Source organism: Panthera uncia, assembly GCF_023721935.1.
Source record: "Panthera uncia isolate 11264 chromosome B2 unlocalized genomic scaffold, Puncia_PCG_1.0 HiC_scaffold_24, whole genome shotgun sequence".
NCBI lineage: Eukaryota > Metazoa > Chordata > Mammalia > Carnivora > Felidae > Panthera > Panthera uncia.
The window spans coordinates 68,447,185-68,459,465 of record NW_026057580.1 but is presented as its reverse complement, the minus strand read 5'-3'; the positions used below and the strand labels follow the sequence as shown (position 1 = coordinate 68,459,465).

General features: G+C 31.9%; 1 protein-coding gene across 2 annotated transcripts in view; it reads left to right on the top strand.

The window, feature by feature from the left end:
• Positions 1 to 12,281, top strand: part of WASF1 (WASP family member 1) — a 70,499-nt gene that overhangs the window by 48,879 nt on the left and 9,339 nt on the right. For both annotated transcript variants that reach the window (XM_049654161.1, XM_049654160.1), the window contains exons 2-3: positions 2,556 to 2,716; positions 8,165 to 8,299. In XM_049654161.1, the coding sequence (XP_049510118.1) occupies positions 2,584 to 2,716; positions 8,165 to 8,299 (268 nt within the window). In that variant the 5' untranslated portion in view covers positions 2,556 to 2,583. The remainder of the gene's footprint in view (positions 1 to 2,555; positions 2,717 to 8,164; positions 8,300 to 12,281) is intronic.

Here is a 12,281-nt window from a genome sequence, read left to right as displayed (position 1 = left end):
TTTGTTTGCTTCAGTAACTGGAAGTTTAATTTTAAGCTAAGAACCCAAGAAAATGGTGAAGAAACCTAGGAATTATTTTAGTTTTTTACATTGCTGGCAAACAATTACTTTTGTAACCACATGGGTTATATAATAGTTGGAAAATTTTTGTTTGCTATGATAGTATTTTTAGTTGTGACCTAAGAAAACAGATTAACAATTATTAGAATTAGTTATTTCATGTCTTAGCACAATATACTTTAGCTTCTTTATTAAATAAATGTTTTCCACCCTTAAATAGGCAAGTTAGTCAACGGTGGATTAAAAGATGTTAAAGTATATGTAATCGGTTCATTCTGTGTAGTATTTTTTAATTGTTTTTAATATTTATTTTTGAGAGAAAGCAGGAGCAGGGGAGGGGCAGAGAGAGGGGGGACAGAGGACCCAAAGCGGGCTCTACACTGACAGCAGACAGCCCAATATGGGGCTCAGACTTACGAGTGAGATCATGACCTGAGCAGAAGTCAGATGCTTAACCAACTGAGCCACCAGATGTCCCAGTTATTTTTAATGTTTTTAAACAGAAATGTATCATTTGCAATATTTAAAAATGCTGAAATGAATTCAATTTTAATTTTGCTTGCTAATTAAATTATACCTTTTAGCATTTAGGACTTTTTCACCCTTTCCCAGTATGACAAAGGATTCCTACATTAAAGATAGCGTTGGGAACTCTCTAAAACATCAAGTAGGCAGTTTGCTCAGGATTTAAGAGATGAAATTGTTAGACTTTATTTTACTTTTTGCCACCAAGATTTTTATAGGTGAGTTACATAAGTGACCATTAGAATCACCAAGAAATAAGAAAAAGAATCTAATATTGGAACTGAAGTAGAAGGATGAGGAAGAGAGTTTTTCTCTCCAAAACGCTTTTGAATTTTACCTAAAAGCACTATTTTAATCACAACAAAAGCCATCCACCCTTTTTTGAGATGAGGATAATATTTTAAAACAACCTTCTTCATAACCATTATTTATCAGTGGTAAGTACATGTAGCCCTCACTTGCATGGTAGTGTGGGACCAAAAGAATGACCATACAAACTAAAACCACACATAGTGATATTAACAATCAATGGGAAAAATTACAGTTGTTCCATGATCTTTAAAAAATTTTGTCAAGACATTAAAACTGTCCTATGTTGGTTATAAACAGAGAAATGAAAAAAATAGTAGAACTAATACTAGTTTATTACAATGTAATATACTAAAAACAATTAGAATTGAAGTGTTTTATTCTTTGTAAAAAACTTACCAGGAGTAGCTTGAACAGTGCTTTGCCATCTCCTTGTATAATAAGTTAGAATAGCAGATCTAGCAGAGTGAGCATCTTTTCTGTGCCTTGGCAAATTGTCCATCTGGATCAGCTTCCAGCATTTTACTTTTGCATTTTCAATATCGGGAAATACCTCCAAGAGTTTCTTTAATGTGAAATTTTTTGCTGGCATCACTTCCCCAGGGATATCTTCATTATTGTCACAGCCACTTTCCTCATTTATGTCAATAAGTTTGCCTTCACTAAATTCTTCTGACTGCATATCTAGAGTCTCTCAAACAGTAATAATGGCAACGTTCCCACAATTAGCTATTTCTTCTATTACTCCATTTACATTTGAGTCCAGTTTCACTTTCATCTTTATCATTTTTCATTTCTTTGTTGTACTTTTATCTTTGTTGGCTAATTCACTCTTTTAGTTACCCATTTTGTAAAATTTCATGTGGGTTTAGGAGGCAAGAAGGTAACCCAGCTACATGTTTTTCTGTCTTTAGGCAGGCGAGTCGAATGATTAGGCACCAACCAACTTTGGAAAGAAGTGATGAGTCACTGATCATGATATACCTCTCTTATGAACATAGTGCTTTGTAGACTGAAGTGCTAGCAAAGTAGTTTGTATTTATGCAGTTGTAGTTAATATAGTGTGGAAAGTGAAATTGGAACCGTGTTGTTGGAGACTGGTATTATGGAACTAAACTTATGATAGCTGAAATTTGTGCAGATGGGAGGCCTGGGAAGTAAGGGCTGCCTATAATTAGAAGAAGGCTGAACTATTTGAACAATTAAAGATCTGGTCAGTGTTGATGAAATTGAAGACGTAGGACTAGTTGGACTATTTGATCTCTGAGCCATTGAACGCCTGATACATTTTACGTGGAAGTGTAAATTTGATACTATTCTTCCAGCTTCTTTAATCCTCTTAGGCACTTCCTTAGAGAAGATCTTTCACGCTGTTTCTCTAAAACAAAACCCCTAGTTGTAGTAAAAACAGTGGTTTTAATAGTAACGGTGATTTTGAATTCGTTATGAAGCAACTGACTTTGAAAGTTTTTTTTCAATTTTTATATAATGTTGACATTCTAATAATTAAAAATAATAAATAAGTTTTGATTCATTTAGTCAGTAACTCCATTTTCATTGTTTTCATACTAGCAAATATTTTATTATTAAACGTGAAAGGGGAGGTCTTACTCTGTTGGGTGCAATTGAATAATGTTAATTTATTGTTTGATTTCCTACAGGTGAACTGGCACAGAGGTTGATCTCAAGATGCCATTAGTGAAAAGAAACATTGATCCTAGGCACTTGTGCCACACAGCACTGCCTAGAGGCATTAAGAATGAACTAGAATGTGTAACCAATATTTCCTTGGCAAATATAATTAGACAACTAAGTAGCCTAAGTAAGTATTTCTATATCAGTGAAAAATATTTTTTGCAAACCAGAATGTTAAGCTTTAGAGTATTAAGAAGATGTCCTTGTGATTAATTTGGGGAGATATTTGATGAGAAGAGTATAAAATTATCTTGGAAAATGTAGTCATTTTAAATAAAATAATGAATCTTAGAATAATTTATTCTCTGCATGTTTCCTCTGGGAAAGAGAAGTAAGGACAGAATTTTAGGAATGGCATCACATGATGGATAAGAATTACTGAAATTGTTTTTAAAGTATGATTTATCTATGAAAGGTTAGGCCAGGGTTTTACTTTTGCTTGCTCATTATCACTATTACTTTTTTAGTGGCTTCAATTTGTGTTTTAGGACACTAGTATCTCTTTCTTTATATGTAGTCTAGGGAAGTATTTATATATTCTCAAATATCTAAAAGTAAAAGGTATGGGGTAGTTACTAGTTAGAGGATTAGGTTAGTCAAGTGAGTTGTCTAAAGGACATTAAGATATCAGTCAAGGATCTTACATGCAGCATGATGTGAAAATAGTAAGTGAACCTGGCTTCTGACAGACAAAAAGTGAGCAGATTGGCCAGATAGTAAAGGCCAACAGAAGGGACAGGAAGAGGAGGATGAGACAGGCAATGTGTTTCCGTCACAAGATTGTAGAACAGAGCTACTAAATTAAGGAATTAAACAAATTATTTCCTATTATTCTAAATTTAATGTTAGAAAATTTAAAATCTGTCTTGTGAATTGATGGCTTAGCTTTTTATTAAGACATTTATATTTCATTTTTTAATATTTCATTTTAAAGATAAAACAAGATGTTCTTGGCCTAGATGTATTCTCTAAGTGGTTCTAGATATATCTTAGCCATACCTACCCATGTAGATTATACTTATAGGGAAGATTGACTCTTCCTTTTAACTTTTGTTCTTTTCTTTTTATAATTGAGAACAAGATAAAGAGAAATTGTTAATCTATTTTGTTTCAAGTGAGAGCATTTGGACATACACATATGTAACTAGAGCAACATAAAAATTACATTTGAATGCTCTTGGTGAGAGCACTAAATTTCTACATTGCCTATGAAATAGTTTTAAAAATAAAAGGATGTTTGTTTGAATTTAAGTATATTCTTTCCCCCTTTTTGTGGTTATTTTTTCAGGTTAGTTACTGACAGCAAATCACTAACATGGTTTACCTGTTTCTTTCTTGGGAAAGTCAATATAGAATATACTTTTGAGACAAGTCAAAAGAAGAGTCCTAGATATTAATAATGGTTAATCTTACTTTTTAAAAGACATTTGCTGACCTTTTTTTTTTGACCTGTCACTAATTGAATCTAACGTAACATGACTTCATATAACATTTGTATTACTATGTGTACATGAGTACATCAGTTAATATTAAAATATATATTAAGAGCGTAGAAATGACATTAACAAATTTAGTTAAAGTATTTCTTAAAATGAATTTTGGATCTACTACAGGCGTATTGTTTTAGGTATATTCCCAATAAGAACTAATATAATGATTAAGAGTGTTCATTTCTGTACTAACCCGTTTTGTATATAACCTAAAGATGAAGATGTAAGGAATATTCAAGTCTGGTATAGTTCATATAAACATCATCTATCAACAAGCATGTGGTCATATTGTAGCCAAGCTCCAAAAATAGAAATACTTTGTACAAATATAACTAAATTAGGTTTTCGGTGCTTCACGTTTGGAATCAAGAGACCATTGTAGACATTTTCTAAGCAGTTGGTAGAGATTCAAAAACAAGAAAAACCATAAAATACTGTAGCAAGGTATAGCAATAGTTTACTGCCCTGGAATTAACCTCTCTGGCGGCTTTCCCACTTGACATATTTGGGCATGTAGAATTAAATTTAAAAGGCCCCTAGGTACCCAAAATAAACAAGCCCATGCACTAAAGATTATGCACATAAAATAATCAATTGATCCTTCTCTCAGAGCCTGTTTACACTTACTTAGCTAGTTCATACAGGTTTGGTGATCTGGTTCCCAAACATTTATGCTTCAGAGCATTAAAAGAGGAGGTGTTGGGGAGATAAAAATAGAAGCAGGTATTACCTAAGCCAGCCAAAAGAAGTCCTTTACAGCAAAGGAAGAAGTGACATAAGGAGAGAAGCAATATAAAAACCAGAAAGAGGCCCTTTCATGTAGAAGCAGATATTCTTACACATCTCAAGGCTGCTTTCTAGCTTAGAACATTTTGATTTCAGAATCATCACTAAGTTGTCAAGAAAAGGTTAAATTATGTTTAATTTTGTATTTCTACTTAAGACAGGGAAGCTTAGAATAGATTTTATATCAGCATTCATCCAAAATAGTTAAAATAATTAGTTCATTAAATAATCTCTGAATTACCTAGTAAACTTGGCTATCCAAAATGGTTCTAGGTCATTGAGGTGTTCACTTAACCAAAAGCGTTAACAGAACGCAGCAATAAAGGTAAACTGCAGAGCTTGGTCTTGGCTTAGGGGACATCCTCCTGACTTCTTCCCCACAAAATGTTTTTCCTAGTAGAACACAATTTATAAAAGATAATATATAATTACTGAAGACATAGAATTCACTTTCTATAAATTTCTTCTGTTATACTAAAATTCTTTCCCATCTTATTATTGTTTTACTTAATGACCATTGAGACTCTAATTACCTGAGGAATCTTTTACCATTCTCTTTTCCCAAGGCCATTCTTCTGTTGAATACAGCCAGTTCATGCTACCAAGATGAGTTGATAGAGCCTAAATTTGACAGATAGATAGCAAGTAGGAGGGAGGATAAGTAGATTGGCTTGATAAGACTAATTAGAAACACAGACAATGACAGATAACACTAATACTTTGCTGTGTGATAAAGCTACAAGGTTCTTGTCTGAAGAGTATACCCCATTTGAATTGAAGAGTTGAGTATGATAAATACTGAAGTTATTCTGAACAGTGTGATCATGTATATAATTAAAATCATGAGTTTTAGATTATAGGAACTGAGAAAAGAGAGATAAGCATAAGGTGAAGTCATTAGAGGAGACTTGCTGAATGAAATGTGAATTGAATTGGGCCTTTAAGGAACAAAAGAATTTGGAAAATGGAGAGGAATGAGGAAGGAAGGCATTTTTAGCTTGCATGAAGAATTAGGCAAATGAATAGAGGCAAAAATAAAAATGTAAGGGGGATTAAAGGGACAGGTGATGTGGGATGCTATGTATGGTGGACACTGATTTTGGAAGACATAGAATTTTAGTTGAGAAGATTTAGTTTTAACATCATAGATGATAAGTGGTAAGGAAACCAAGTAGGTTCTCAAATAGGTAAGTAGTATAATACTTCTAAGCTTAGTTCAAATTCATGTACATGCCCAGTTTTACATTGCAAATTTTATTCCTTTCACCTCGAAGAAAAGGAGGTAGATGTGGAAAGTAAGAAAGGATGTGAAAAGAGAACAGATGGGATGTTTATTTTATCCAGTGATACATTAGCACTTAAACCTGTAGTGGGGAGGAGCATAGACTCTTACTTAAAAATCTGTTGAAAAACTGTGGGCTCTCTCTTTAGAAAAATGCAAATATATTTTAAAAAATCTGTGTATAATTTCCATTGGTTTAAATTAAGGATCCTTGTATTAAACTAAGCTCTTTTAGGGATGAAATTGTCTCTTCTGTTCCTAGCATTTGTATCCTTAATGTTTGTTGAAAAAAATGAATGACTTTATACCTGCCCTTTCTTACAGTTGGGATGCTTTCCTTATCTGCCAGAGAAACTCTGTCTCTGGAAGCATCTCAGACACCATCCCACATTCAAAACTAGGTGCATCTTACCTAATTTGTGTTCTGTGGCTCTTACCTTGTATATAGTAAGAGCTGCCTATTGTTGACCTCCTACCCTGTACGTGGAACTCTGCCAGGTCCTTTGTTCACTGTGTCTCCTTTCCTTATAAATTCTTTTTGAAGCAGATATTTTTATCCCTATTTTACAGGTGTGAGGAAATTGATACCAAGGTCTCAAAGTGAATGGAACAAAGATTTGGACTTATTTATTAAATTGCTTTTCATATTTGTTTAGATATCTGTTTCTCCCTCTTGTTCAAAACTCATCAATGGCAGAGACCTTCTTCCATCATTTTTATATCTGCAGGGTCTGGTACAAGGTCTGGCACATAAGACATTTTCAGTCTATTTGGTTTAAAGATATATGTGAGTAAATGAATATATACAAAACTATTCATTTTTATCATATTTTTATAGAAACATTAAAGTTCTTGATCTAATATAGAGAGATTGAAGTTCTGATTTTTTTTCTTAAAGACCATAGAATCTTCTAGGCCAGGAATTTTATGTTTTACTTTTTGGTGCCTTCGGTAGGTCATACACCTGCCTGGCACAAGGTGAGCTCTCATTAAATGTTTGTTGATTTAACAGATACTATATTTAAATACTTTGAAAAAAAGGCACAGGGTGAGCTCTCATTAAATGCTTGTTGATTTAACAGATATTATATTGAAATACCTTGGAATAAATGCAATATTATTCAAATATAAACTAGTGAGATTAGTGAATTCTTTTAATAAATATTAATTACCTCTGTCTGTCTCAGGAACTGTCTGAAAAGAGTTTACTGTGGAGCTAGACTTAACCTATACAGTATGCTTGGGTCTAAAATGTCTTAATTTAGCAAGACTGTCAATTTTTTTTTATTCAAAGGTGTACATAGTAATTGACTCATCTTTATATTGTAAGTATGCATTACTTTATATGTTCTAAATACACTGAATATTTTTCATTATAGATTGCCTAAACTTCTCCCTGGCTTACTTACTAGATAGAAATTTCTATTTTTTTCTCCTTTTATAATAGGAGTATTTTCTCTTATTCTTTTCAGTATTAGAAATTTATATGACTAGAGAAAATACAGCGATTTTAGATTTAGGATTATTTTTTAAGAAACTAGATAGAACATGAATATATCTCACAGATTTTCAGAATGTACGTTTTGGGCATATCTGAGACTGGTCTTCTGCTGGGCTTATGAAGACTCTTAGATTCTGTCAGTTGGCCTGAAATTCAATTCTAGTGTAGAGTTTATTTATGAACACTGATTTAAAAGATATATTATTTGTATGTACTTTTTCATCATAGCGTTCTCTAACCCTCACCAGATGGGTAGATACGGATTAAGCAGGTAGAGTATTTGCATTTTAGGCATAAGTCACGTAGCAGGATGTGGTAGAACTAGTGTTTAAAACCAGATTTCCCAGGGTTTATGTTGTTTTATCACTTTGTCTCAATTCATTTACTTTTAGGCTAGGGTTGTATAAACTAGTTCCAAATAAATGTCAAATTCATTAGGATAACACTTTTAAATGTTAAATTGATATTTATCTCTCATCACATTAAATTTATGGTATATGTTTCATTTTTGCCTAGGTAAGTATGCTGAAGATATATTTGGAGAATTGTTCAATGAGGCACATAGTTTTTCCTTCAGAGTTAACTCATTACAAGAACGTGTGGACCGTTTATCTGTTAGTGTTACACAGCTTGACCCTAAGGAAGAAGAATGTAAGTTTATTCATATTATATTTTCTGTCACATATATATTTTGGGTTTGGTGAGATGAGCAATATATTTAAAAACAATATTAAACACAAATTTATCACAAGTCTTTTTTACCGATGACCTTTGATGTACCTGTTGTAATTATCTATAAATACCATTAGTGTGACTCTTCTGGCTTTTCTATTCTCTTTTTCTTTTTTGCCTCTTTTCTTTGTATATTGAATAGCTTTTAGTTATTTGACCTAAAATTTTTAACCAGACCTTTTCTCCATTCTTTTTTCCTTTATAATTTATTTGTATACTTCTGTCCTAGAAATAAGTTATTGGAAAATTACTTGAAATTTTAGGTTTGATTCCTTAAGAATGTAATTCCTTTTAATATTCTTTTGTGTGTGCATATTAAATTGATGAACTCTGATCTAATTGTTTGAATGTTACTCCCCACCTTAAATGAACATTTCCCAAAAAACCCAAATTGCCAATATGTTGGATAAAAGTATTCTATATTAAGTATTAAACCAGGGATATCTGAGAAAAAAAACAATACATTACAGGCTGACATAATGGGAAAAACTTTAGTGGTAAAATGACATTTTATACTTTGATAGAATACATTGAATGCTGTTGTGTCTCAAATTCCTCTTTTAGATTTTTTGGGTTCTTTTTCCTTATACAAAAAGAAATGAAACTATTTAGAACATAATTTAGTTATTTTCCCTAGAGAATTATTATTAAATAATATATATAGAATATCTCATATCCCTTTCTTCAAAATATTTTTTTGTTGAATAACATTTTTAGTATAAGTACAAGGTACATAACATACCTAAATTTGAATAAAAATAATAGAAGATATCACTGGAAAAAGCAAAAAGTAGAATGTAATGGTAGATATCTTCACCATATATATATATATATATATATATATATATATATATATATTTTTTTTTTTTTTTTTTTAAATATAACTTCTTGTCAAGTTAGCTAACATACAGTGTATATGGTATGCTCTTGGCTTTGGGAGTAGATTCCCATGATTCATCACTTACATAAAATACCTAGTGCTCATCCCAGCTTCTTTTTATGTAACCTAATTAAAACCTAAATAAGTAGAGATAAATACTTGTCATATTAAGTTTCTACTGCTTGCAAATATATAAGTTCATAGGTCTAGATATGATTTTCTTATCAAAATAGAACTTTTTTTTTCTTAAACAGCTTTATTGACATGTATTTCATACACCCTACAATGAACCTGTCTGACATTAAAGTGTACAATTCAGTAGTTTTTAGTATATTCACAGTTAACGCAACTATCACCATAATCAATTTTAGAACATTTTCATCACTCAAAAAAGAAACCATATACCCATTTGCAGTTACTCCCTAAATCCTCTTTCCCCCAGCTTCTAGCAGTCACTAATCTACTTTCAAGTAGAAAATCTATTTTCAAGTCCCATGGATTTGCCTATTCTAGACATTTCTTTTGAATGGAATAATACAGTACGTGACCTTTAGTGATTGACTTCTTTCCTTTAGCATAATGTTTTTAATATTGCTTCATGATGTAGAATGTATTTGCATTTCCCTGATGACTAATGATGTTGAGCATTTTCTCAAGGCTTGTAGCCATGTAGAGACAAGTTATCCAGCAGGAAGTAGTAGAGCCAGGATTTAAAACTAGGGTTTAACTGGCTTATCAGACATGTGTGTATCTTCTTTGGAGGTCCTTTCCCCATTTTTAAATTAGAATATTTTTCTTTTTGTTGTTGAGTTATAAGAATTCTGTATACGTTCTTGATTTAAGTCCCTTCTCAGATGCATGATTTGCAAATATTACCTCCCATTCTGTGAGTGGTTTTGTTAGTGATATCCTTTGAAGCATGTATATGTGTATTAACTACACTTCATGAAATTCTTGAAATAATTGCTAGTGGTGAAAAAATATTTTATGACCATACTTTCAGATATATCATTTACATTCAAACTTTTCAAAGTTAAACGTTTAAGCTATAAATATATGCCATCTAATAATACAAGAATACAGAGATAGTTCCTATGTGTAACAGAAATAAAGATCAACAGTTTCAAAATACTGTTAAATTTTAACAAATATCTTAGCACTCCATTTGAAATTGAAAACAAAAATATACGTAATAGTTAAATAACTTTAAAGATATGTTTAAGTATTTAAAAAAATCTTAATGTGCCAATAACCATCAGAATTGTTTATAATTTCCTTTAAGCTTATGGTGAACATTGGAGAAGGATTCAGAATCTAAAAGCTGAATTGCTTAATTTGATACTATTTTGGGGATATTGTATAGAAGTGTTCAAAGCTATTTAACCTAGATTTTTAAACTCAGTAAGAGTTCACGTAAAGTAATATTATGAATATAATACTTAAATTACAGAGTGTAATATTAATATTTTTGTTTTCAAATTACTAGTAAATCATTTAAGTAATGGTGAGAACTACCAATATAGTTTAGAAAGTGTGTAAAAAAAATGAGTTTTTAAACAAAGACCTATACTATTGTATTTAATTATGTTTACAAATATTGTGTTGACTTACTGTTACATAGTACTATTTAAATATCAGATGTTGTTTTGGTAACTGGAAGGCTTTTGTCTTAGTGACCTGTTAATAAGACAAATGGTAAATGAGAGCAGTTGAAGATAGAAAAGTGCTTATTACATTATATGTTCTCTCCTTGAGTAAGACCGTTTTGGGAGACTAAACACTAAGTTCCATCTTGGTTATATACTTATGGTAAATAAGTGGAGTGGGAGAGTGGCAAGAATCGGTCCATTTTGATTGTAGAAAACAGAGGCCACATCTGATGGGAGCCAGAGAACAGCATGTGTTGTTAGCGTGAAAGGGTCAGTCTCAAAGGCAGACAGGTCTGGGTTTTCTAATCCGATTCTGCTGCTTATTTTGCCTTTGGCCAGTTATGTAATGTTTCCTAGTCTTGGTTTTCTTATCTTTAAAATGGAATAATAACATCTATTTTCATTGAATAAATAAAATTAAATAAAATAAAAATTATTGAGAACATCTCGCACATAGAGTCTGTATTCATTAAATATCTTTTACATCACTCTTTAGTAATAATGAGGAAAAATTTTTTTCCTTCTCTGAATTTTATTTTGATGTTTTAAGTGTGTTACAGATCATACAGCAGAGAAATTGCTGGGAATGTAGTCATGATGTGGCCATTGTAGAGCCATGCTGCTCCAGCTATTCCATAGATCTGAATATTCATGCTGAGTGAATACTTGTGAGGATGGTAGAGATATTGTTTTAGGGAGAAGAATAGTTTACGAATTGTTTAAAGAAAAGTTTAAGAACTTGCTATGGCATAAAGCATTTATCTGTATACTTAAAAGCCATATTAATTAAATATGTAAGAAATCACTTACTTTTTCAATATCAGAAAGTCATCCTAAGAGTTAAGAATGTACTAATTTGGTACATTTCTGGGGTGCCTGGGTGGCTTAATCAGTTGAGCTTCCAACTTCAGCTCAGGTCATGGTTTTGCGGTTCTTGAGGTAGAACCCTGCATCAGGCTCTGTGCTGACAGCTCAGAGCCTGGAGCCTGCTTCAGATTCTGTCTGTCTCTCTCTGTCTCTCTCTGCCCTTCCCCCACTCACACTCTGTCTCTCGCTCTCAAAAATAAACATTTAAAAAAATGGAAAAAGATTTGATACATTTCTTATTTTAACATGCTGCATGCTTCAAAAGAAAATGAGTAAATGAAGTTATTTTATGCTAGTTACTGGAGATACTAATGTGCAAGACAGTCTTAGTCTTAGCCCATAGGTAAGTAGAGATTCTTATAGTATGAGATAAAAGATAAGTGAAATAGATGATGATATAGATTGCCCAGTACTTGAAAATATTTTCTTTATGGTAAAGTATGTTTTAAGTTTATAGCGTATGTATAATATTTATAGTCTAGCTAGCATAGAGGTCAATATAGCC